Source organism: Cyanistes caeruleus, chromosome 17 (genome assembly GCF_971803275.1).
Source record: "Cyanistes caeruleus chromosome 17, bCyaCae1.hap1.1, whole genome shotgun sequence".
Taxonomy (NCBI): Eukaryota; Metazoa; Chordata; class Aves; order Passeriformes; family Paridae; genus Cyanistes; species Cyanistes caeruleus.
Genome location: NC_141717.1, coordinates 7,979,203 through 8,005,375, shown reverse-complemented (window position 1 = coordinate 8,005,375; position 26,173 = coordinate 7,979,203). Strand labels below are relative to the sequence as shown.

The window sequence follows — 26,173 nt, the reverse complement described above, 5'->3', positions numbered from 1 at the left end:
AAGGACAAGACAAGCCTTTAAATATTTATGCATGATTGCTGCACCCAAAAGTGCAGTCCTGGATCTATTTAACACCAAATTAGTATTTTTGGCACAATATCCAGTGATCATGAATTTATTTTATTGCTTATATCTGTGGTCTCAAGCCTTTACAAAGGTTTGCTTAATGAGGGGCAAGTGAGAGGCCATGTCACAAAAGTGAAATAAATGCTTTGTAGCACATTAGCAATGGAGGCCATGGGACAAACCCATCCTCTGTCTCACTTGCTCACACCTCCCCAAAAATTAACCTTGAGGACCAAAGTGTCCCTGCCCTGGGATGTGCCTATGAAATAAATGGGGATGGGAGGGAGATGGGAGAGGAAAAAGGGATAAAGTGGGAAAAGCATTTCCTGTAGGACACTTGCACTGCTAAGCATCAGTCCCTGGGTTACACCACCTCCAAAGCAATGACTATTTCGTCTCCCTGCTGGGAAAGAGGTTGGAGTTACCTGGAGACCCAGGGTGTCACACCTGTCACAGCACCTGCAGTGCTCTGACCAGCACAGCCTGTGCAGAGGAACTGCGGGCTCAGAAATGTCTGCTGCCATCCAGCAGAGCCCCAGGGGCTCGTGGCCCTTCAGGAACTGCTCAAGTTCTGTACAAAATGCTCTCTCTGCTTGCTCCTCCAGAGGGACAGGAGGGACACTCCTCTGCTGTGGTGTATGAGCTGTCCCTTTTCCCACTCCTTTCAAGTACTTTCTGTTGCGGTTCCCATAGGGGAAAACATGAAGTGAGGGGAAGAGTGGGGGTGATTTGGGGCTGATGAGGCTGTTTAGAGGAGGACAAGGACACAAGCACAAGAACAGGAAACCCATCTCATTTCCAAGTGATTGGGAGTCTCAGCCTGTTCACAAATTACAAGTTACAGAACAGAAAGTGGAATTAGAGGCCCACAGCTCTTTGCTTTTCTGCATTTAGAATCATCAGCCCCACAGGTCTTGTTACAAGACTCTATTTTTTTGTGAGGATTCCAAATGACCTAACACCTGATATTTTTTTCTATTTTCTTCCCCTCTTACTGCAGGAGGGGAAATGAGCCAGCATCTTTTGCCCCACCTCGTAGATCTGGAGGCAGAAGAGTAATTGAGAACGCAACAGATGGAGGTGATGACGAAATGGATGCAAGAGATGGAGATTTCAATGGAACAAAAGCCAGTGATTAAACACGCTTTAAAAATTGCACTGCAGCAAGGGAAGGGAGGGAGGACGATATTTAGCACTGTGTAAGTCTACTCTTAGTGTCAAGGTCACATACACCCACTCCTCTGACAGATAAAAGCACAACTGCCTTGTCTCCAATGTATAGATTGACGCTAAAAATACTCCAAAACTTTTCTTACCATGAAGTGTATTTGAAAAGGTGCAGATTTTTAACAGCGTAATCCACTTTGAAAATCTTGCAGAAAGTGAGTTCTAGGAGCTCAAATTATTTAAATCCCAGTAAACTATAGTCTACAGAGGATTTGTGAGATTGCTGCAGGGAAAAAAAAGGCATTGGTCAGTTAATCTTTTCTTAAACTTTAATTTTGTTTTGAGTATTCAATTAATATAGGGTTTTCTCCTGGTTAATACACCCCTGATGCACCATTCACAAGGTGGAAGTGCCTTTTTAATCACTTACTGAAAAATATCATTTGTTCAAATTAAGTCAACTGTTACAGTTTTATATGCACCATGGATGTGCTTACACACTAATAAAAGGCTATAAAAATGACTCCACTATTCTTGTGTACAGGTGTCACTTGAAGGTAAGGGGGATGCAACAGAGCTTCTCTAAAACTGAAATACTTGTTACAAAAGTTCATCTGTAATCATTAGAACAAAACCCTGATTGTCTTCAAAGTAATGCTTTTGAAGAAATACAAAAAAGTCTGTACACTGAGCTGGAAGTGAAACAGCATAACCAAATGGAACAGGTTTGATTCCCTCAGGGACACAGTGCTGAGGTGTCCTGGGACGCATCAAAGGGCTGATAGACACAGGAGCTGCAGGGAGCTGCAGCTCTCTGGTGCAGGAGCTGGAAAGCAGTGAGGGCCCATGTCCATGGGCAATGAACCCACCCTCTGATACCTGTTACATGCAGAAATATTTCCAACCAAAGCCTCTAGAGCAGGCTGAAACCATTAGAAACAGCAGCCCACACTGAATGCAAGGATCCAAGCCAAGCTATTATGCACTAAGGGATCAGCATACAGTTACTTTTTATTTTTAGAGCACTCCAGCAAGACCACAACCTACTCTTGGGAGCTACCAGGACCTACCACAAACCCATGCAGCTCAAGCACTTTCAGATAGCAGCAGCTCTGTGGTCACACCGGGGCAGTAGGGAGCCATGCACAGCAAAGCAGGATGTAAAATCACTCTAAATCCAGTGCAGAAAGCTTACTTGATGCCTTTGATTGGACAGCAAGTGAACCATAAGCAGTGCGACTACAGGGAGAGTAAATCATGCACAAACATCCACCTTGACAGCTAAAGCAATCATCTTCTAAATCTAAGCATTGTTCCACAAGTGCAGAGATCACAAACTGGGGATTCAGACTAGGCACTGTTCAGCCAGCAGAACCAGAGCCCAGAGAATTCTCTCTGCTCATCAAAGAGTAAAGGAAGAATCCATTTAGAGCAATTAAGACAAGCTGAGCAGAGCAGAGTTAGGAGTTACTAGATGAGACTTGATCATTGTTTGATCTGTAAAGATGCTCAAAAGCTGGTTGTTAACAGTTTGTGAGCCTGCATGTGTGGGAACAAGGAAACAAGCAAGTCAGAGTTCGTATTAAATGGTCTTAAGCACCAGTGGTTGGAGCAGAACCAACAAACTGAACACATATACTCCACAGTAATAACTTGCAAAAAAATCTCAAAATGCATCAACAGCTGGCATTCAAAATAAGCTTTATTCTGCTCCCCAGTTAAACCAACTTCATAGGTGAACTGAGAAATGGAAATCACCTGTGGTTACATATTCTAGAGAAATAGACACTTCAGTGGCTGTTTTCACAGCACTTCCTTAAAAAAAAAACAAGCAAACAAACAAAAAAAGCATTAAATCCATTTATGTATTCTTTTGACAAGTAAGCTCTCCCTGTCCCCTGCCACAAAAAAAACCCAAAAAAAACCCCAAACCAAACCAAACCAAACAATTGTTTAGTCATGATTAGTTTTGCAAGTAGAGGCTTCCATAACATACATTATGCATACATTAACACTGGGAATGAATCTATTCCATTTAAAAAACAAATGCAGTAATATTCTACAGGTGGAAAATTATTTAAAAATAATTCTCTACTTGTGAAAAACAAGGTTCACTCTTTAGAATTTTTAAAAGTTTAACAAGGGAATAAAAAGAGGCAATGTCTAACACTGGAGTATTTTTGGCTATTGGCTGAAGAACACACTGGTAGATTAAGACTGTTATCTAGATACTGTTACATTACTGAGGTACCTGCATATTCATGTATTTTATTATTCAAACATTCTTGTGAGCTTTTTGATGCTTCAGGAACTCTTTTGTTTGATTTTACACATCATCTTATCTGCATGACATCCTGTAGGTTAAGTCCATATATTTTATTTCTTCTTGTGTTTCCATCCTGTTGTTTCACACTCCCTGAAAAGGAGGTAACAAGCTCTTCTCCAGTTCTTCTCCTGTGCTCTGGTTTGAGTCACTGTGACCTTACCACTTGGAGAGGTCAGTCAGCAGATGTGGGGGGAACAGTGTAATTGCCTTACACCATTCCCTTAGTAACACAGGAGCATTTTAACATTTCCTGTTTTGCTAAGGCCTATGATACAATACATTCATCACACCAGTGTTTCTACTAATAGATTGTGTTATACTCATGAGCTGCTAAAAGGAGTTACAAACTGTACCATATCTAAATAATCATCAATAACAACATGTAAAAGCTAATATATAAATGCAAAAGCAAATATTATATTGTCATTTTTAACACTACTCATATACACTTCTCTAGCATAAAGGGCTTTTCGGGTTAAAAAAGCATTTCTAAATTAATGATAGCTGATATATAGAAAAATAAAGCAATAAAAAAATCACTAACACCCAAGGCACCTTAGTGAAGGGAGGTTTGTAAAGCAGTAAAACCCACCTATCAAGATGTTAGAACTAGAACCTTGATCAGGTTTGGCCTCCTACAACCACCAGGCTTTATGAGCCACTATGGGGTTTAAAAAAAACCCTAAGAATTAGAAAAATAAGAATAAATAAAAAAGATGATGTCTTCATGCTATTAGCTCTGAGATCTCCTGAGCACTCTCAGCACTAGACACATCTCACCTTTAACCATGACCTGTTCTGAATGAGAAATCATTGCTTACAGAAACATATTGCCACTACAGAGGCAAGTTTTTGTGCAGCAACATTCTGGTCAGCAAACATCCCACAAGGAGCTCAGCAGCTTCCCTGCAGAAATACACCCCTCTCCACATAAAAACAGTCCCTTAATTTGGGTGACTGCAGCACACAACACCCATGGTAGAAAGCAGAGTTCCAGCCAGAACTGGTGGTGTATTAACACCAAAACAAAGCCTGAGGAGCTGCATAGTGATTATTGCTGTGTTGGAGGCAGGACAGTGGTTTTGGCAGTGCCAAAAGAAGTGACTTTCAAGGAGCTATTTACAGTAGCTGATGCGAGAAGCAATTCCCAGCCCTGCACTGCCACAGTCAGCATTGCTTTGTCACACTTTGTCACCCACAGAACTTGCCCAGAGGCTATACTGGAAGCCACTGCCAATTGTGACTTCTTGTTCAGTTCTCACCTACCCTGACACTGCTGTCTGTTTGCTCATTGATATTCTCTTTAAAACTAAAGTCTGAAATACACATTTCTTCTCCTTTCCCAAAGCCAGACAGGCTCTTCATAGCAGCATCTTGACAACACTTTGTGAGGGATGGTTCACAGGTCCTGGAACATGTGGAGGCCGTGTTCCAAACTCCAGGCGTTTCACCAACCTGCAAATGCAAAACTGAAGTCAGGGCATTTCTCACTCAGTGTAACCATGTTCAGAATAACTGCCCACTTCAGAACAAACCACTCAGCTGAGATGGGAGAACAACACTCAGCACTGCATGAACCCATTCCTTAACTGGGCTGAATTTTCACTGTAACACAGGGCTCCATTTTCCTTTCAGTAAGGAACACTATCTTTTACAGGTGTTGGAATTTCAGTTTAGCATTGCAGCAGTAGATAGATAATCAGCTGCATGAATATGTAAATGTACTTGCAGGAGCTTTCATGAGGTTTCTCCCCAGGCTAGGAGAGCAAGTACAATGTGCAACATTCCTTCTAAACAACGACACTGGGTATCAGGACAAACCAGCACAAGGGTCTGGCTGAATAATCAAGTCTGAAACAAAGTGCACTACAGGAACTTAACTTACACAGAGCCTAAAAAAGAATGTGCAATACAGGACTGGCACAGTTTAAGCAGACACTGAATGGCAATTTGCAACAACCTTGCTGATTTTTCTTCATTTGACCAAAAAAAGACAACTGGTTCAAACATTCAGAGAAATTTGTACATTGAGTAAGGTCAATGTAAGGTCCTGTCAGCTGCTACTTTAAAACATACCTTAGCAACTGTACAGCATTCTCAGTGGACCAACTATTCACCTTTTTTCCCAGTTCTCCCATAAGTGAGAATCTTAACTACGAAAAATGAAGTCTCCCTACATGCCATAACATTCCTAAGGCATCACTTGTAAAAAAACATAAAGCATAAAACAAACTGAACCAATAAGCAAGAACTGTTGTACTTTGTCCCATTTAAACACTGATTTATAACAAAACATCTTGCACTTGCTTCAGATTTGAGGTATTCAAAACTTGATTGCAGCTAGTCTTCAAATTTCAGCAGCTAGTGATTCCAAATTTTAAACTGACCTGAAACATTCAAATCATAATCCTGAATAACTTACATTTCACATACTTTGAAAACAAATCTGTCTGTACCAAAACAAAGACTTAGATACTAAATACCAGTCCCTAAGTTCCAACACCAACAGCTGTCACTAAGACACAAGCAGAGCCCAGCACTCACCCTGTATCACACAGAGGCTGATGAGGACTAAGGCGTGTTTCAAGGACATCTCTGTTCATGTACATGGACACTGAAGGTCTGTTTGGAGACTGGTCATACACAAAGTTTCGGCAAGATGCAAGCTTGGACTCCAAAGCCTGAAGTAAACAGATGAGGCAAGTGTCAGATTGACTGTTGTCTTTCAGAAGAATGCATCGTGGCACACCAAAATGGCACTGCAGTGTGTGGGGTTGGGGTATTTTTCTTTCTTTAAGAGTGAGTTGTCCAGTAGAGGAACCTGCTAGACCCCAATACCACATGAGTTCTGAATTTGTGAAGAGATGAAGACATCTCTCTAATGATGAATGTTTCTCTAGGGAGCTGATGCTTTTCACCAGCTGGAACACAAAATCTTCACCTTCTTCAGAGAGATTTTTACATCTTGCTTACAGGCATAAATTTTTCAATTACTAAACATTCATATGAATTATCAGTTTCCCTAGACATGTATTAGGTGGTACACCAGAGGGAATGAGCCACAGGTAACTTATTTTCCATCACATGTTCCCATTCTAGATCACTCCATCTCTACTGAGTTGCATTTTAGCTGTATCAGTTCTGCAGCTCAGCCCATCAGTCTCATACAAATGCTTTTAACAACAGAGCACCAAAGCATAAGGAATGAAACTCAAGTACTGGGATAACTTTCCCAGCATCAGCACTACCTTAAATATCAAACTACAGCTTAACAGGAAATTAAGCTTTGCTCAAAAGACCACTGGACTCTTAAGGTAAATTTCACCAGAAGCCTTATGGACAGCAAGTACCAGCCTGCTAACTTCTCTGCCTTTCATGGGAACAGATCCTTTCTCAATTTACTCACACTGACTTATTTTTTCTGCACATGCACTTCTAGAAATTCATAGAGGGAGATCTTATCCCATCTAGATGAGAACTTAGAAAAACAAGCATGGTCCATTTTTATTTGGGGGGTTGGTCAGAAACATTTGAAGTCCAGACCAATCCCAAGACCACATTTAGCTAACCTGGGGTCAAGAGACTTTTCAGTCTCCCCAGCAGCACAGGTAGTGCTAGCTGCAGTTTCCAAGAGCTCCAGCTTTCCAAAAGCATTGCCTAGCAGGTAATCACTCACCCCTACTTTTCGCAGCAAGTCTCCCACAATATTAAGTGCAGATATCCTTGCAGCTGGTGTGAGAGGGGTTGCACCATAACTGTCCTCAAGACCTGCAGGGCAGGTTAAAGAAGGATATGTTACTCATGGAAAGAAAAAAAAATATAAAAAAATAAAAATTGACCTTACTGTCTTAGAGAAGATAGTTCAAGGAACACGATTACAGATCACACAGGTTTTTAAAACCTTTCCCCTAAATTAGACCAACATCTCTGGGACAGTTGTGAAAAAATAGAAAGTCCCAACAGCTCATCTTATCCCTCATTATTACCAGTCAGTTCAAGTCAATTTGAAATGAACTGACTATGAACAAACCCAAAAAAATCCCAGTCTGTGAATATGGAGACCATGGTGCTTTATTTAAGTGACACTACACTATGCACTCAATTCTGTGGCTAAAGGAGGAATGAAAAGAAGGGAGCAAACTATAGCAAAAACAAGGGCATCAAATGGTATGTCTGAACTGGTTCCCTGCCAGTCACCTCTCCTAAACGTCCCAGGGGTGGGTATGCTGATGGGTGTCCGGCGCATTGCGGGAGTTGAGGGCACAGATAAGGAGGCCTGAACTGCAGTGTCTGTTCTTTCTGCTTCCAGGGGAGCTCTCATCGGTGTTTTGGGTTTCTCCTGTTTCTGCTGCACTGCAAGCTCTTGTCGTAGATCTATGAAGGAAGCAACACAAAGCAAGTGCTGGAGTATGCAGCCACTAAGATAAAAACAGGAGGTAATCTTTTGCTCAAATGGTTTTTCTCCTCATGAAGGTGAGGTAAAGTCACTTATCCTTGTAAAACATTACTCCAGGCACATCTTCAAAATCCAGATAACTAAAGGTCTTTTTAGGATTGTGGCTCAAGATGTTTTAGTAGTATTAGCTTCGTTACCTGGCTTTCATTTTCAAACCCTTTCACAAAGCTCGCCTGGAGACACGAAATTAACTCCTTTCCAAATGTTACAGGCTGGTAAGCAAAGGCACGTCAAGTGCAAGGCTTGGCAACTTGACACACCTTGGCTACATTCTGGCTCCCTGCAAGGTTGAGGTCCTACCTCAACTCTTTTCTATCCTAGTTTCCACATGAAGGAAACTTGAGCTGAGGCCAGGTGGAAGCCACAGGTCTAGCCAAGGGGTAGAGCACTTCTGTCCCACAGCCTGGCTGTAGCTTATGGATACCACTCAAGGGCACAAAATCCAAGATCTGAAAACAGACATTTATCCGGCTCCAGGGTCTCTCTCTTGTCATCCAGCCTCGTTGACAGATAGCAAAAAGCCAGTGCATTCCAAGGCAAACAGAAGTCAGCCACACCCCTCCTGTTTTACTTCCCGATTAGTGCTTCACTGACTCCACTTTCCACAGGCCAGGAAACAATGAGGTTAATGTGTATTACAGCTGACCTTCACGGGAAGCCACACCAGCACATGCCCCAGCTGGACTGGCTCAACTCCCTGAAGCCCTGATTAGGAGAAGGCTAGAACAGACTTTTGTTTCTCTGAGTGCTCTGTAACAATGTCAGGAGTTCAAGGAGCGGGGGCAGAACATTCTTACGTTTCCTTACTTGTTTCTATATTTCAGATAGCAGGTTTTAAAGAAGCAAAATTAAAAGTCCAGCTCTAAGACATATGGAGAGCATTCAACAGCAACAAGGCAGTGGGAGAGAAAGGAAAAGATACAAGTAACTTCTGTCTAACCTCTAGCTTCATCTTTCAGCCGCTGCACAGACTCCAGAAGGTTTTCTTTCTCATCCAGCTCACTCTCCAGGAAAGCATTTCTTTCAATAGCCTGGTTTAAACGCTGTTCAAAGTCCTCCAGGGACATTATAGTGGCTCTGAAAAAGAGTGCATTAGGGGTCACTATATTAGTGTATATGAAGGACTCCCTCTCCCACAAGAAAATGGACACTTGCATTTTTGTTTGGTTTGCTTCATTTTATTATGCTTTTTCTATTTTAGCTTGTAAGATACAAAAGAGTACAGTCAGGAGAGTGGAAGAGGTAAAAAAAAATATCACATTGCCCATTTTCAATGAATCTCTTCAACACAATCATCAGACAAGTGATAGTTCAGAATGGCAATGCTAACAAGTAGTGTCACAAACAGCTCGGTGCCACCATGCCCACAGGACAGAATAGAGATGGAAAAAAAACCACACAAAAAGCAGATCACCTTTTTGCTCTTTCCAAATCATCATTTTCTTGCTCAAGTTCTCGAATGTATTTCTGAAGCTGCTCTTTAATAGCTCTTGTCTGTGCCAAGTCATCTTCCAGCGCAGAGATTTGTCTGTATCCTTCTGAATGCTGCATTTCAATCTTTTCCTACTCAAAGGCAAATCAAACACCACATCAGGTACTTAGCAACACATGTTCTCTTTTTGAAGCATTGTCTGAGTCCCTTGAAAGGCAGAGACAGATGCCCTGAAGTTTTTTGAGAAACATCACTTTACGTATGGTAAAACACCAACAAATTCAATTCCTCACATCCTACTGGGCTGCCAGCAGACAAGAGCTCTTCCTGTCACTCCTTATCAAACAAAAGTGGTGGGGAACAGTTTCAAACACTCACAGCACAGAGCCATTCCTTGCCTCTCCCAGACAGCCTGACTCAGCACAGTTTCTTAGCAATACACAAGCAGGACACAAGAGAAGCCACTTATTTTCAACTGCAATGTGAAGTCAGGCAGTATTCAGGAGCCAAAGTAACAAAAATAAAAAGATATTTCAGGTGGGATCCTGTTACATGCTGCTGTGGAATCAGCAAGATTCTGCACTGCCCAAGTGGTTTTATTAGCACAAACCAGGCTCAGAATTCTAGATGACAGAACATTTCAGGTACAGGTACAGTTCAGGTGGGAACCTAAACCAAACTCTGTCTCCCTCTACAGCATGTATACAAGGGTACATTTAAGACAGTCATAGGCAGGGAAGAAGACTTAGCTTCCATATCGTATCTCTCCTGCACTGCCACTGAATGTGAAGCTAGTTCCACAGTATGTGACATGGGAAAGCTTTCCCATGTGACTGGGAAAGCTCCACAGCTCACTATTACAATGCTTTATACTCAGCCACCTTGCTACCAGACCACTTCAACATGCCAGTTTTTTGGAAACTCCAAGACTGCTGTGTAAGCAACATTTCTGAAGTGCTCTCCAGACAATTCAAGTACAGAACACTTGAAGTCACTGGAAACAAATCCATGGACTGGAATTTGAAAACCATTGCAAGTAGTCTAGTGAGAATGATAATGTGAAAACAGCTATTTTAGCACATGAAGTAGATAGACAAGGAGGGAAAGAGACATCTATCCTGAACTAAGAAATCCTTATTTGACTGCAGTGTGGTGACACTGCTGTAATTCCAAATCTCTGAAACACAGTTAAGAGCCTCTAAGCCCCAAGTAGCAGCCTACTTTCAATAGTTTCTCAGGACTCTCTAACCTAACCCTCCAAAGCACTATTCCCATCACTTTTCAGATAGTGTGAGCTCTGATTTCTGCGGGGGAGCAGGCACACACACTGGGCTGGTCAGCTCAGAGCCACAAGCTGTGTGGGCCTGGCAAAGTTCACTGGTGTTGACCTAGATGCAGATCCCAACCCCTGATGGGCTCAGTTAACACTGCTGCTCAATAGCTTCACAAGATTAATGCTTTGCTCTTGAATTGATTCAGATAAAAGACCAGAACTGCAAGGTCTGAGTCTTTGTTTTTAGCCAATTGTAATAAACTATCAGCTGATCTGGCCCTCAATGGTGGCTCTGTTCCTTCACTGCAGGCTGTTACTGCAGTTTTCAGGCTGCATGAATAGCCAATTGTTGAATGTTTTATTTCAAGCAGAATATATTTTAAGAAAGTTATCTACTGTGAAGTATAATTGCAGATTTTCTAAAATATGGCTACCCTCCACTTTTTGAGGCTCTGTATTGCTTCCTACTATTCTCATTCTTCACTGTTTTGCCTGGTTCACTGGCCCTTCCTCTCATCCTAGCTACTCTAGAGAAAGAAAATAGTCTACACACTCCACAATTAAATTAACTATGGTTTTTATTTTTAAAACTTTTGTCTTCTCCCCATCAGCTTCTATGGGTTTATGTGGCTATCTGGAACAGCAGACCAATACTACATACAACATGCACAACATCTCATATTTCTGAAGTGCTACAACAAGAACAACAAGGATTAAGGCAACATAAATACAAAGAAACAAGTCTTGAAGATCTTACTACCAAAAAGCAGGGAGTGGAGGAAATGGCTAAACTGGTGCTAGAGGGACAAGACAACTGCCTGGAACAGAAGAGTATTTCCTTAAGACAGTAATTTGGACAACAGTTTAAACAAAAGGCATTGCAAACCTGGATTCATCCAGTGATTAATCACATACAAATACCTTCACTCCCATTAGCTCATTATTGCATCCAAATGAATAGAAGTGTAATTACATTAATCTCTGCTTCCACAGAGATTGAGCTAGCCCTCAACACAGTGCAGTATTTCTTAGGTGACTGTAACTCATCTGTAAACAAAAATTTAAACTTTAAAAAGTCACACCAATTTCAGTGGCAATTTTTTTCTAAACTTAAGAGAATTTACCAGTATTTTCTGAACCTGTCAGTCAGCATAGCAACATCTTTGAGAGACTGAAATGAGGCACTCATCGCTCTCCATACTTTAGATAGCTTCATTGTCTCTTAAGTCACTGTGCTAAGAAGCCCCATTTCAATAAGGTCCTTTTATGTTTTACAGTTCTGGAAGTTAATGCCTTTCTGCTGGTTCTTAGTTTCACAGAATGCTAACCTAATGCAAAGAGGATAACTCATTTTTCCCTAAGGACAGACAGATCAATAACAAAACCAGGACTGAAACTGTTTCATCACTCTCAATTCTACGTGTTACCCACCAGCTGCTACTTCCCAGCTTATCTGAAATGTCAGATAATAAATACACAACTACGTAAAAAGGGTTTAAAACTGAGTTTCCTTACTTAATGCAAAAACACAGCTGCACTTTTTGTACTTTGATTGTTCTGCAGTATTATCTGTGACTGCATGATGCAGACAGCAAGAAAGCTATGAACAAAAGCACTAAATAGAGGGAAGAAGGAATAGAACAGCAGCTCTCTTGTGTTTACACTTAGTCTCCACTCCACTGTGGACAAATTTCTCCTATCTGAAATCTATCCTGAGACCCAGCCACAACTGTGAACAGGGCTCCAGGAACACTATCAAGGAACACAGAATCCTCAGAGGAGACAACAGGCTGGCATTTCTTTACTCTTTTCAATACTTTCCTTCCTGCAATCTTCTGGTAATGCTGAGGTGACACCACAGGGCAGAGTCTGCAAACACCTGCCCCGTTCACCTCTGCACTGAGGATGTGCACACAAGGTGCACCACCAGCTCTCACCTTCACTGACTCCAGCTCCATCCGCAGCCGGTTGTTTTCTGACAGGAGGTCTCTGTTCCTGGACTCTGTTTGCTGCAGCTGAGTCTCCAGTTCAGCTTCATACTCTCGGCTCCCCTCTTGGAATTCACGCAATTCCTCCTGTGTGTTCTCAGCACTAGAGAGAAATTCCAGCACCAGATCTCATCTCAATGAACAGTGAAATAAACATCTCTTGTACACGCGAGATAAAAACAACACTGCTCTTGAACACAGAAGGCTATAGGCCTTTCTCTAGCATATGCATTCAATAGGAAGAGAGAAACATGTGCAGATGTTTCCCTACCATGCTAGGGAAGTCTGGTAAACAAATAAAAAAAGTCCAAATAAACAGAAAAACCCCAGAGTTTGTCTTCACACAGCAAATATGAGGCATCACTTCAGCTTGCCAATTGTCCACTCCCATTGCACATTTATTCCATTATTCAATTGTATTATTTATTTGGAAATATAAACAAAGCTATTATTGCTTAGTAACAGATAGTGAGGAACAGAGAGAAAGATGAAAGGAAATGTTTTATATTCTTGAACAATTCTATTGAAACGATCCTCCAGCAAGCTAAACAAGCAGCAATGAAAGATCTGTGTCTTTGCATAAAGTGTTATGCACCTTATCCAACCACCTGGTGGAATGAAGCCACTGCCTTACCACTGCTTGTATTTCATAGCCAACTCCTTCCAGTATCTGGTTTCCTCTTCTACTGAGCTGAAGTGATGTCCTTCTGAGTCTTCCATAATGAGTCCTCAAAGTCTAAAACTCCTGTTTCATTTTCCCCCCTGAAAAATTAAAGGGTCAAGTGTAAGAACTAAAGAGCAGCCTCATCATCCTTGCTGCAGAGCAGAACACTCCTCCTCCCACACAGTCACTGCTTGCCTGGAGACCAAACTAAAGACCAGCCTTGACAGGACTCTGGCAGACAAACCATAAATGTGAAAGAATTCCTGCTAAGTCACTTTCCCCAGTTCTCCCAAAACTGCTTCAGGCTTACACTGCATTCCCAGCAGCAAAGCACCTTCAGCACCTCTGACTACACAAAACCCCAAACCTGAGCTGGAGCTGTGCCAGTGCACAGAGAACACAAGGGAAAGAAGACATCTCAGGCACAACTTCAGCTCCAAACACACCGTAATTCAACAACCCTAAAAACATCTACCATGAAATTAAAGAGAAACTTCAAAGAGACAGAGATTAGGTACTCAAGATACTGATTTCTGAGTTAACATTTAAAGGAACGCATAAGTTTTTCATGGCCATAACTCCTGGACATGTGAAAAATTTCTTCCTAACCTGAAACATCAAAATCCATGTATATACAATATATCTGGATACCTCAGAGAGCCATGGGAGAAGGGAGGGTAAGAGCTCCCCAGAGGTTTTAGCAGGATACCACTGGCTGGGTTAGGTATGCAGTTAAGATTGCAGCAATCCAGACAATCCAGCTGTCCCTGTGCCAGCACAAACCCAGTCACAGGACACAGTCCCAAATGGGAATGACACATGAAAGAGCCACAGGGGAATCAAGAACCTTAAGTTGGTCACTCCCACTTGAGGACTTAAGTATCTAAACACCACAATTAAATGAAATAAATGCCCTGTGATGTGCATGACACACGGTTAAACGGGTCAGCAGCAAATATCATTTCATACTAGTTAGTCTTGACAATGAAGAAACATCAAACCTAGTGTTGTGCATAACCTGTCCATGTCCAGCCCTGGGTGAGGCAAAGATTCCACTCAGACATTATGAATTTAACCAAATTGATACCAAATAAGAAACTGAATAAGATCAAGAACAGTAAATAGAGGTGGAATTGAACAATTCATGGCAGTTGTCAGAAAACTGGATCACAGAAATCTAATGACTGAAGAAACACAGCTCTACCAAGTTTCAACTCCAGTTTCAACTCAACCTCCTAGAGATAATTTTGATGGAACAAAGAAGAAGGGATGGCTGAAGCCTTCAAAGATCACTTAGATGTCAGCCCTGTCTTCTACTCTTATTTATGATACTCATAAAATGCTGGAATAGACCCTCTGACCAGCATGTCTTAGCTAAAGAAAATGTTCATACACTGCACATCTATTGAACTCTATGGAAGAAAATATCTTTAACCTGTGTCAAGACTTGACTCTCTAAAAATCATCTGGTATAAACAGGATTGAGTAACAGCCACCTATTTAGTAACTCTACTGAGACAAAACCCAAGTAGTTCTTACCTCTACTGCAGACAAAAGTACTCAAAGTAGTCTCACAACCTAAAGCCCAATTCTTACACAGCCAAGCAATGCCACAAAGCCCAGTTCCTCTTCCCAACCCAAGATTATCAGATTATTGAGCAAGGAGTAAACAGCGTCACAGCTGAGTGGGGCTGTGCCTGCATACCTCAGTGCACAGTACCAGCTACACACTCACAGAAATTACACTGTTATTTAAAAGGGGAGTTGGCAAGTGAGGAGAAAAGTTACTAAGACTTAGTTTTTATAATTGAGTTTCACACAAAATGTTCATTAGACAAAGCTACATGTGTTCCTCCAAACAAATAAAAGCACTGTCTGTAATACAAATGTACTGACACATTTCCAGCATAGTCTCAAGGCTGAAGAATGCACTGGGCAAAAAAAAAGAGGAAAAGGAGTGCAAGGAGTGATTTTCCAAATAGTACTCTTGTCCATTAAAAAGAAAATCATGACCAAGCATAATTAACATTCTTGACCTAGGATAGTTTATGTCACATCTACTCTGTTATTTTTAAGTGAACTGAAAGTGCCTTTGATGTTAATAAGCATGTCCTTCTGCTCTCAGGGCACTGTGTACACACACACACTGATCCTTGCAGTATACTTGTGAAGAAAAAAAATACATAAAGGATTTTTTCTGACACAAGCACTATAATAAATCAAATATCTGTGTTTGGACAGTCAACAAAAATAATTCAAGAAGATTTCAAACAACCCTTTGGAACCAAAAGACAGCTTCCATCAGCTTCAAAATCTTGAATATACTTAGATCTGGCTCCTGTGTTTTCATATTGCACTTAGGAAAAACTAAAAGACTGCAGTAATTGGCATTTTTTTCAGATTACAGGGCCACATAGAGAAGAACTTTCCCTAACTGATCCAAACAATCCATCAGACTTTCAGGGAACCCTTTGAACAATCACAGCAGCACAAAGGTGCTGCACCCTTCAGTGCCAGGTATGTCTTTGTCAACATGAGATTATGGGTCCACTGAGAACATCACCCATTAAGAGCTCACTCTGCTTCATGGTTACCATTACTAAATAGTACTTATAATTTAAAATTAATTGTTCAACTGCAAATACATGGAAGGACACTGGACTTTTACTTATTCCAAAGATGTGGCACTGTCCAGTGCCACAGGCACAAGTTTTTTATTGCAATGTTCAAGGAAGACCTAATAGTTTCCTACCCTGCACTACATCTTACCTCAAACTAAGCTGGGATTTTCAGACTAACCAAAAATTAAACTGAAAAGTTCCAAGTTTGAGACAAAGTATTAAAGCTTTTTATCTGAAATTTGTCTAAGAAGAGTTCAAATAAAAACCATGTAAGTCCTGCTAAACTGCCCATAGAAAAGGTAGGGCTATGACTGGTTTTCCCCTTCTGCCTTCTCCCCTTGATTTTTAACAACTTGGAGACAACATGCAAGATGCCTGAAGAGAAATTAATCAGGAACTTCTCATTGTCTGGGCTCACTACAAAAGCAGGGAAAGCAGAGGATGGTAAAGGAGGTTTTAGAAATGCTTTTTTAAACACTGGAAGAAACAAGGAGAGAAAGTCAGAGTCTGTAACAGGCACACACTGGCTGCACCTTGCTTGTTTTCACACACGCGAAGCCAGAAGAGACATCTGGCCAGGCTTCATGCGTGCAGGCAGCACAAACGCTGCTCACAGGCATTACAAACCTCCACATCATGCAGGAAGGGGAAGTGGATCATGGGTGGGGACTGGAATTTTGCAATGAGAAAAACACGGCAGCATAAATGTTGAGGAAAACAATTTCACACAGTGAGAGCAGAATTGCAAAATTCCTAAGGAAAAAGGAATTATCAAGAAAATCAACACACAAAATTACTGAAGGAACTTCAATTCGGGCATCAGTCTGAATTCACCCGAATTCATGAGCCCCAGCCTAGACTGTTTCAGTGCTACAACAAAGGACTCAGAACAACCCTGACACTGAACTTTTTTCTTCGCAAAAGAACACGTAGCTCGGTGAACAATGTTGGCCTACCTTTGTAGCACTGCCTAACGGTCCAAGTCAAAGAAATGAATATTGTAATAATAAGGTAAAACAGTACCACAAATACTACTGAATTATCTATGACAGAGATTGAATTGATATCTATGACAGAAATTATCTATGACAGAGATATCTATGACAGCTCCTATCAGGCATTTTTTTCCTAAATGTAAACCAAAACAAACCCCCTCTTTGCTTCTAAAAAGTAGCTTTCCCACCCTATGAAAATCAGATTTGCTTAAAATATTCCCCTTGAAAGGGTCTTCCTGTTACACATGGGCCCGTTTCCTTTTGTTTAAGCCATACAAAAGAAAATCACCAGAAAAGAGAATGAAAAGGGAGAGGTCACGGGAGCACCAGGATTACTACAGAATCCCACAGCCAGCACTGAAAAGATTTATCAGCTTCTCCGGGGCTTCTCTACCAAAAGACTAAATTCAGCAAAATCTTTCTCTTCTCGGTAACCAGTCCAGCTCCGATGCTTTCAACTTTCCAGTGACTCCTAAGGAAACTCCGCACTTTTCTCCGCTGAAAGGCCTGACCTTGATGGTTCCAGCTGCAAGCCAAGAGGTCAGCGAGGCAGCGCTCCCAGATCCATTCCCATGCGGAGCACGGAGCCGGGCGGGGGCTAAACCAGCGGGCACGGCTCCCACGCTGCGCTCCCCGCCCCTCCAGCTCCCGCACGAGCAAATCCAGAAGCAGGAGGAGGTTCAGGTCCGGGCAGGGTCCCGTGTCCCGTGTCCCCGGTCCCGTGTCCCGTGTCCCGCTGTCCCGGGCCGTACCGGGCTCTCACCGCGCTCCCGCCGCTCCCGCACCGCCGCTCCCGGCCCGGCCGGCGCCGCCGCCCCATTGGCTGCCGGTCACGTGCCGCGGGGCGCTCCGCCAATCAGCGCCGCCGGAACGCGCTTCGGAAACTTTGCTGACTTTCAAAAGGCGCCGGGGGGCGGCGGCCGCGGCCGGTCCCGGTTCTGTTCTCATCCCCATTGCTGTTCTGTTCTCATCCCCATTGCTGTTCTGTTCTCATCCCCATTGCTGTTCCCCTATCCCTGTCCCATCCCTATTCCAATTCCTGTTTCCGGCCCTCGTCATCCTCACTAAACGCCCCCCGCCCATGTTCAGTGACCTGCATGCGAAAGGCTCCGCATCTTCTGAGGTGTTAAGCATATAAACCAGCACGTGCCGTAATTTTAAAAGCGTGATTGACCTTAAATTTATCTAAAAGAGGAAAAGCTTTACATTAATTCTTTTTTTTTTTTTTCCTCAATTCAAAAGACATGTGCTGCGAAAACAAGCAGCGCCCGTATCTGTTTTTAACGCCAGCCCAACATCTTTAGACCGAAGTGCCCTTTTCCCGACCAAGGACAGGTTTCTGTGTCGCAGTGTATGAAATATTAGACACTTCCACTCATCTCCATCCCAGCATGATGTCATTACTCCAGAGCACAGGCGGCTGGCCCCCGCAGGGCACTCGGGAGATGGGGCAGAGCTCGCTGCAGCAGTGAATTCCTGAATTGCCGTGCTCTCGCAGGCAGGATCCACAGGAAGGGAGCCGAGCTGTGCAGAGCTGTGCTCCGACAGCCGTGCACACAAACACCCGCTCATTAGTGGGGCCTGGCATCTGTTCCCGGAGCCAAAACAAAAACACAAATCATCACACGTGTATCGCTGCGGCCCGCACAGCAGGGCCATGTGTCACCCCGTGTCACCCGGTGTCACCGAGCGCCACCTCACCACCCGGCAGCGCCTCCCAAACTGCTGCTGATGGGCACCCACGTGCAGGGGCCAGGTCCCAGTTTCATTTATCTCTGATGTAACACCAGGCCTGGAGCAGTCTGGTTCTGAAAAGACTTGTCTAAACTGGAAATACACCTCTCCCAAAGGCTTTGTAAGGCTGGGACTGTACCTAAGAGGATGGATGCTTTTCTATAAATATTGCACTAGAAGGAATCTGTCCATAACTCAAATAACTTTAACTGAAAAGAGTGAGCAAAACTATTCTACTTTCTTGTCAGGCATTCAGCAAAATAACCACATTTTCAGGTCAGATGTTCAGTAGAAGTAAATGGAGATAAACTATCATACAACTATGAAGAGAAAACTAAATAAGGTATTTAAAAAATTGGGTTAATAGTGTTTGCAGTTCTGTCATTACTCAAGAATGTTTTTATTATCAGATAAGTTGCAGGAAATAAACCACATACTATTGTAGTATGCTCCCAGTAATTAAAACAAATTATACATCGTTCACAAGTTTGGGACAAAGGATATTTTACTTCAACACTTCAAGCAAATTTTTGAGCATAGTATGACTACACAGATTATATCAAAGGTACACCTGAGTATTTTTAATATTTCACATCTTGATATACTTGTAAAACAGAGTAGAATTTGTGAGATTTCAGAGTAAACCTCTCATCCAACTCTGAAACTGTGAAACAGCACCCTAACAAATGCCAGGGGCTCAGAGCCATCAATGTACACAAAGCAACAAATAGTCTTATAAAAAAGTTACTGTAATCATTGTGACTGCCTTGTTTGCAATGACGAGAACACTTGTCAGTTTCAAAATTAGCAGAGGAGGAGAAATTATTTTATGCATTTATTTTTAGTTTGCGGATTAATAATTAATAACTGACATCTTTGTGGTGCCAGGATTCATGTGCTGGTTATTTTAATGAGAAGGCCACACTGATTCTTCCATAAAAACTAAGTGGACAAAAATTTATCCACTGTAAGTTCTGGTAAGGTTGTAACACCTTATCTTTTGGCAATTAACTTCTTTTAGGAAAAATACTTGCTTTTCTTAGAGAATTAAATAACTCACCACATCACCCACTCTGTGGATGGAACAGGAACTGCTCACCAATTGTCATTACAAACTACTGAACTGCTTTTTTATTTTTTTCAAATGGATTACCAACACGCTTAAGCTGTGACAAATGTGTTAGAATATCATGTGGGAATACTGCTATCACTGAAGAGCAAGTATTTAACATCAGTAAAACCTTTTTTCTGTCTCTTTAAAGATGTTATATAATTCTCTGCAGTCTGTATATGCAGAATCAGATTTCAACATGCTTAAGCAAAAAACAGATTCTCACTACTTTAAAAACTTTCTGATATCTTGAACTGACATATTTTCGATGAAACTGTCAAATGCTCATTAATAGCACTGGTTTATTAAGCAGAGCAGAACACAGCAGCTCTCTCAGCCTCGGCACACAGCAGTGACACCCTCAGTAACCCTGGCAAGCCTGGCTGTGGCTCTGAGATTTGTTACCAGGGCTTCTCCTTTCTGATTGCTGCAGTCTCTTAGGCAAAGGTGCAAGTAAATTCCAGCATAGCCTAATACCACAATTATGATCCAAAGATACTGAGGTACCAAAAATCAGATGCCCACCCTGTGCTGTCACTAACCTCCCTCCTCGAGGGGCTCAGCCACCAGGTGAGCAGCAGGCCCAGCCTGGATGGCACGGATTGGCTGCATGACTTTGGCCCAGCCTTCCAAGGGAGCTTGTAGACTGTGAGACAGAGCCGTGTCTGTAGAAAGACAAGAACAGGAAAATTAGAAACAGAGGTAGGGTTTTAGAGACAAGGATTCAAGAGGAAAAATACCAATGTGGAAAGTAATACAATCCTAAAGTGAGCAAACCCCAGTTACCCCTAGTGAGTTGCCAGTGTCACCACATCAACAGACCAGAGACCTGCGAGTGGATGCCCACAGCTCTCTTGATGGCCAGCAGATTTCAGGTGTTTTGTCAGGGGGTAGGGACAGACTAATGCCTAATCCAGTGGGTCCTTCACTTCAACCAACAGAAGGTTGTTCTGGTTTTGTTAGCCAGTTATTGCTTTGTATTTTCAAGCTGTGTACGTCAGACTTGGGAATAGCAAGTGATGCCCAAGGTGCCCAGAGAAAGTACAGAGAGATCAGATATGTCTGTTAAAATAAGCAAACAGCAGATTTCTGAACTGTATTGACATTTAACTGCTGTCCTTGGGCTTGGGACTATAAGCTGTCTTCAAGGGAACAGGCTTCTAAAAATACTTAAAAGTGCATGTCCCTGACAACCTACCCAGATTTTTGTGTGCATGAATTAAGTTCTAAGTGAAACCTTAAATTCTGTGCAAGGTATTCAGAATTGTTACTTATAAGAGCCCAAATCAGCACTCTAGTAATTTCCTTATTACCTGCCACGTGTCTGAGCCATGATCACACCTGCTCAAGTACCTGCTCGGTGGCCAGGCCACTTCACAGGATTTCCAAGAGACCCCTTTGGTTATTCCATTGTTCTTTCATCCAGTGTGCAAGAGCCAAGCAACACTGAGACAGGATACTTGGATTTGTTACCGTTCTGCAGAACAGGGTGTCAGACATCTAACACAGGTGCTGCACCTTTGAGGAAACCAGCACAATGTTTTATAGAAAATGGCAACAGTGAAAGAATGATAAACAGGGGACTAGTCACTGTCCTGGTTTCAGCTGAGATAGGGTTAATTTCTTCTCAGTAGCTGGTGCTGTGTTTTGGATTCAGAATATGAATGGTGCTGATAACACACTGATGTTTGGGTTTTTGCTAAGCCATTTTTTTCTTAAGTCAAGGACTAGTTTTTAGCAGTGTAATAACTGCATTTGAGGTTATATTTCATCCTATCAGCTGCCACCAAGTTGTTACTTAACTTTATTAGTTTCTGCTTGAATGCATTTCAACAATTAGTTGTCAAGGAAATACGGATTTGTAGTGTTCTGTTCCTGAGGACTCTGCATTCCTCTATCGTTCCAACACCCCACTGTCACCGAACCACGGAATGGGTCAGCTTGGACAGGACCACAGGAGATCACCTGGTCCCACCTCCCTGGCTCTGGAATATCTCCAGCCAGGGAGACTCCACAGCCTCTCTGGACAATCTGTCCCAGTGCTCGGTCACTCACAGGGAAGAAGTTCTTCCTCGTGTTCAGGTGGAGCTTCCTGGGCATCAGTTCCTGCCCGTTCCTCCTGTGCCATTGCTGGGCCCCAGGGAGCAGAGCCCGGTCCCTGCTCTGAGCCCTCCCCGCTCACATTTGTACACATTCACCTCATGGCTGTGGGACTGTGCAGTTGGTGTGTGTTTCACCCGAGTTTGTGGTGCCCAGCCAAGTTGCTGTATGTTTTATCCGAGACGGTGGTATTTTAGTCCAGCTGGTGTGCGTTTTAGCCCAGTTTACAGTGTTTTACCGCCCTCGCACCGCTCCGGACCCGCCTCAAGGCCGCCGCTTTAAAGGAGGCGGGCTCGGGGCGTTACGACAGCCGGCTTTGCGGCAGCGTGCTGCTTTGCGGCGCGTGGGGTGCCTGACGGCAGAAGGAGCGGAGCGGGAGGAGGGAGGACAACAAAGGCCGGAGGGGCCGCGGTGGCGGCGGGCGCGGGGCGGCGGGGCCGGCGCAGGTGAGGCGGGCGGGGGGGCAGGGCCGGGCCCACGGCAGCGCGGGGCTGCTGCGGTAGCCAGGAACCGGCCCCGCACGGTACGGCCCGTCCTGCGGCCGGAGCTGCGGCGGCCTTGGCCCGGGGTGGCGGGAGGCCGGCAGCGCTGAGGGACCGGTGGGGCGCCCCGGGGAGGGCCGGGCTGGGAGCGCCCCGGGAGCTTCGGGACGCAGAGGGCAAAGCGCGGGCATGTGTGCTTAATGTAACGCTTAGACTTTTCGGTTACCGTTTTAATTCCGAATTAACCGCTGCTATCAGACACATTCAAAAGTAACGTACTCTAGAGTTGTAAAACTTGATGAACTTGATATTGCACGCTGCATAATTTTTGGATAGCTAGGATTCGCGTGAGTAAATATTTCTGCTAAAAAAAAGTGTAAAACTTCTTTTGAGGTTAAAAACAATGCAGAGGAAAATGTAGCGCTATGTAACGTGTTCTGTGCATATTGTGTTTAATATTAAAAACAAAAGGACCCGAAAGAGTATAGTCTAATGAATGCAGCACGTAGTTGGAGGGTAAAAAGGCTTCATTGCTAACCATAGTTTCTTTGGTACTGAGTCTTAGGTTGCTTTGCTGCTTTGTGGTTCTGTAAAGCTAAACTGATGTGTAGTGGGGCAGCTTGAGGGTTTGCTGAAGTATTTGTAGGTTATTTTAAAATTGATTAAATCAGTTTAAATGCTAAATACCGTGTGCTTAATACAGGTGTGTTGTGCATAGGTTTTCTTAGCCAGTGGAAAAACAGTGAATATACAGCTCAATTATATTAGCTGAGTTCAGTTGTACCTGTTGTGTGTTTACAGTTGAGTTGTTCTTGCCTCGTGGATTTGCTTTCTAGGAGAGTGCACTGAAAATTGAGTTTTGTGTCAGCAGCTGTATGACTCCAGCTAATGCCATGGACTTCAAGGTGTTTCTCCTCTGGTTCTTCTGTTCTATGGGTCGTGAGGAGAATTCCTCTATTGAAAAGGATAGTTAAGGCCTTGGCCATCGGTATAATTAAATTTCACATAATTAATGCAGGTTCACTGACAGAGCAGTAGTGGAATTCTTAAGAACACCTTGGTTCTTCTCTGTTGTGCTTTAAAAGTTATTTAAAGCGTTCTCTTTGTTTTTTCCTCTTATCAGGTGGGAAGAATGAAAGGAATTGGGGATGAAAGGATGTTGAACCTTTTTGCTTGGCTGTATGATGGAAGGAAGCAGGACGGAGAACCTCTGCAATAGGTCGTTGGAATGGCTTCAGAGACAAGAGAATGATGCTAAGCCATGGCTCTGGAAACTTTCTAATTGCTTTTCTGCTGCTGAGAAGGCTTTGCCTTGTGGTTCGAAAACGGTAATTTCTGCCTTCCCTCAGAGGATGGTTGGGCTCCCAGTGCAGGGGGGATGGGTGCCTGATTCCAGAGGCATTACTGACTAAAGGGGGAGTGGGGAGGGAAGGAAGAGGAGGCAGCAGCTACCAATGTAGCTGTTCGAAACCTGCCTGGGGATTCAGGGCCTTCAGTTGTGTTCATAGCACTCACACCAGTGTTGATGAGAGCAGGCAAGCTGCTTTGCTTCTCAGGCTTTACTGTCCACAGCTGTTTGGGATAATGCAGCTGGCTGCCTAAAAGGTGTGTAAGTCTCTTCTGGGGGGCTCTGCCAAGTTATTGCTGAAGAGTAGAGTAGGGAGGTCATGCTTCCAATTTATCTGTTTAGTTTGGAGAGAAATTTGATTCTCTGAATTATTGCTATGTAGTAGCTACAGCAGTTGTGGATACTATTCTTCAAAATGTCTTTATTTTTCCTTGTTTCCATTTCTTTAAATGCTCCTTTTCTGTAAGGTACATAATTCTATAAATTTAAGAGGCAAAGGGCTAAGGATTAGAAGGAGTTACTACTCCTTCTAATCACAATTAGGTACTTGAGCAAGCAAGCAAGCTGCAGCTGTTAAGTAACGCTCATTCAGACACATTTAATCTGACTAAGAAAAGACATAAGAGAAACAGCTGAGTGTGTTGCTGTTTCCCTGTGTTGGGGGTTAGGAAGGGAGCTGCCATAAAATCTGGAGTTCAGTGTATAAATTAGTTCCAGACAGAGTTTTGGCAGAGTTTATCTTCATGAGATGCAGTATCAAGTAGAGAGGAATGAGTAATTAATTATTCATTCATGTGTAGGAAATGCATTAAATTCAATTTAGAAAATAAAAGTTGTTCAGAAGTTTTGTAGCAGGGTTCTGTCCAGTTACCTCTACTGACCTTGATTATTCTGTGCTTCTTTTAACCTTGCTTGGTTTTCACTGCTGATATTTTAAAAAAGTCTGTCTGTGTCTTTTTACATCTTGATATCTTAAATCAGAGTAGATAAAAACCACTTAGTTGTTGTGAAACTTCAGCATACTTTGCCGTTTGCTGTATTACGTGCTTGATGCAATTTCTAGTTTTTTAGGTCATACCCTTTCAATACATTACTTTCACAATTTTAATACTATTTTAAAATCTTTATTTGAACTAAAATATGATTACTTACATATCTTTAAGTTGTGAAGCTTTGTCATATCAGTATGTACTTGTTCTTAAAAAAAATAAGGATCTCTCAGCCTTAGCCTAACAGTTTTTTGCTTTTCTGATTCTGTTTAATAGACTCGCTGCTATTTGGCTTATAGCTCTTTGGGTTTGTTGTTTCCAAAATCCACTGATATTAGTATACCTAGAGCTGGCACATGTAATTTATATGGTTCTCTTAGTGTTTTACATGTTCAGTCAGTAAGGTAATAGCAGCCATAAAGATAGCACTTTAAATGTGGAATTACAGTAGTCTAAAAATACATGTGTTTTACCCTTTAAAATTATTGTTTTATTCATGTACCTGAAGGTAACTTATCTTTCATTTTCCAGAAAGATTACATGGAGAACAAGAAAGCTGCTGTAGAATTGAAGGATGCTTCATCTCCTCATGCTGGCTCTAAATTGTTTCCAGCAGTGCCGCTTCCCGATGTTCATCCTCTTCAGCAACAGCAATTACAGCTTTCCCCTGGCCCCAAAGTAAGCTGCTGTGCTCATGGCTCTGACTCTTCTTGTGCTCCACAAATGCATTGTGGTGGTGGTGGTGGTGGTGGGAACCTGATTCACCCTGGCACAATATTAGACTCAAAAAGCACTGGGACGATAACTTGTCAAGTAGGGTCAGGATTTGCTTATCAGTCTGGATCTTCACTGAAGAACCCTCCAGCTAGAAGCAATTTGGCAGGAATTTCCAGTGAGTTCTCTGGCATGTGCGTAGAAAACAGTGTATCTTCCTGTCAGCATCTGGCCTGTTGTGGAAAACTCCATTTCCAGCCCTGTCATGGTAGTGTGCACAAACTGCATCAGTTCCCAGCCCTGCCGAGCTGCCCATCCTCTGGCTACTTCCCCTGTCCCGAGTTCACCAGTGGGGCTGCGGGGCACTTGGATGAGCACATTGCACAGCCGGAGCTGCCACCACGCGTCTGCGCCAACCCTCTGCACCTAAACGTGGTGCCCCCCGTGTGTCTGAAGGGCTCTCATTACTGCACTGACTGCTTGAGCAAGGTTTGTACACTCCACCTTTCTCCTTCCTTAGTGCTGCGTGCTTTGTGTAGAAATTGTGTGACTTGAGCAAAACACCAGCTCCTGTGGGAGCAGCATGCATCCCCCTTGTAGGTGATGCACAAGCCAAATGTGCAGACAGCCTTTTTGAATCTGAGCTCTTTTCTGAGGTAACATTCAGTGCAATGGGAAGACAAAGGAGCTATCACAATGTTCAGCCT

At 42.9% G+C, this 26,173-nt stretch overlaps 3 protein-coding genes across 21 annotated transcripts in view; 2 read left to right on the top strand and 1 right to left on the bottom strand.

The window, feature by feature from the left end:
• Positions 1-1,761, top strand: part of MYH11 (myosin heavy chain 11) — a 55,155-nt gene extending 53,394 nt beyond the window's left edge. For all 6 annotated transcript variants that reach the window (XM_023936652.2, XM_086853745.1, XM_086853744.1 and 3 more), the window contains one exon: positions 1,067-1,761. In XM_023936652.2, coding sequence (XP_023792420.1) covers positions 1,067-1,205 — 139 coding nt within the window. In that variant the 3' untranslated portion in view covers positions 1,206-1,761. The remainder of the gene's footprint in view (positions 1-1,066) is intronic.
• Positions 1,762-2,917: 1,156 nt separating this feature from the next.
• NDE1 (nudE neurodevelopment protein 1) lies at positions 2,918-22,570 on the bottom strand. 10 transcript variants are annotated; one of them, XM_086853750.1, is made up of 10 exons: positions 21,889-22,570; positions 20,376-20,498; positions 13,343-13,470; positions 12,658-12,811; positions 9,430-9,578; positions 8,956-9,092; positions 7,757-7,933; positions 7,236-7,327; positions 6,104-6,240; positions 2,918-5,014 (listed from the first exon to the last, which is right to left on the bottom strand). In XM_086853750.1, the coding sequence occupies exons 3-10, from the start codon at positions 13,426-13,428 to the stop codon at positions 4,921-4,923; spliced, it is 1,026 nt and encodes a 341-aa protein (XP_086709876.1). In that variant the 5' UTR covers positions 13,429-13,470; positions 20,376-20,498; positions 21,889-22,570; the 3' UTR covers positions 2,918-4,920. The 10 variants fall into 10 exon arrangements, with proteins under 10 accessions (XP_086709876.1, XP_023792424.1, XP_086709877.1 ...); XM_023936656.2 differs by having other exon boundaries at positions 22,032-22,251; XM_086853751.1 differs by having other exon boundaries at positions 21,147-22,236.
• MARF1 (meiosis regulator and mRNA stability factor 1) overlaps positions 22,229-26,173 on the top strand; it is a 24,334-nt gene continuing 20,389 nt past the window's right edge. The window contains exons 1-3 of one of the 5 annotated variants that reach the window (XM_023936647.2): positions 22,229-22,379; positions 23,539-23,743; positions 25,284-25,955. In XM_023936647.2, coding sequence (XP_023792415.1) covers positions 23,597-23,743; positions 25,284-25,955 — 819 coding nt within the window. In that variant the 5' untranslated portion in view covers positions 22,229-22,379; positions 23,539-23,596. Of the gene's footprint in view, positions 22,457-22,523; positions 22,763-23,538; positions 23,744-25,283; positions 25,956-26,173 lie in introns of those variants that run through there. The other 4 variants (XM_023936648.2, XM_086853746.1, XM_086853747.1 and 1 more) reach the window with 4 other exon arrangements.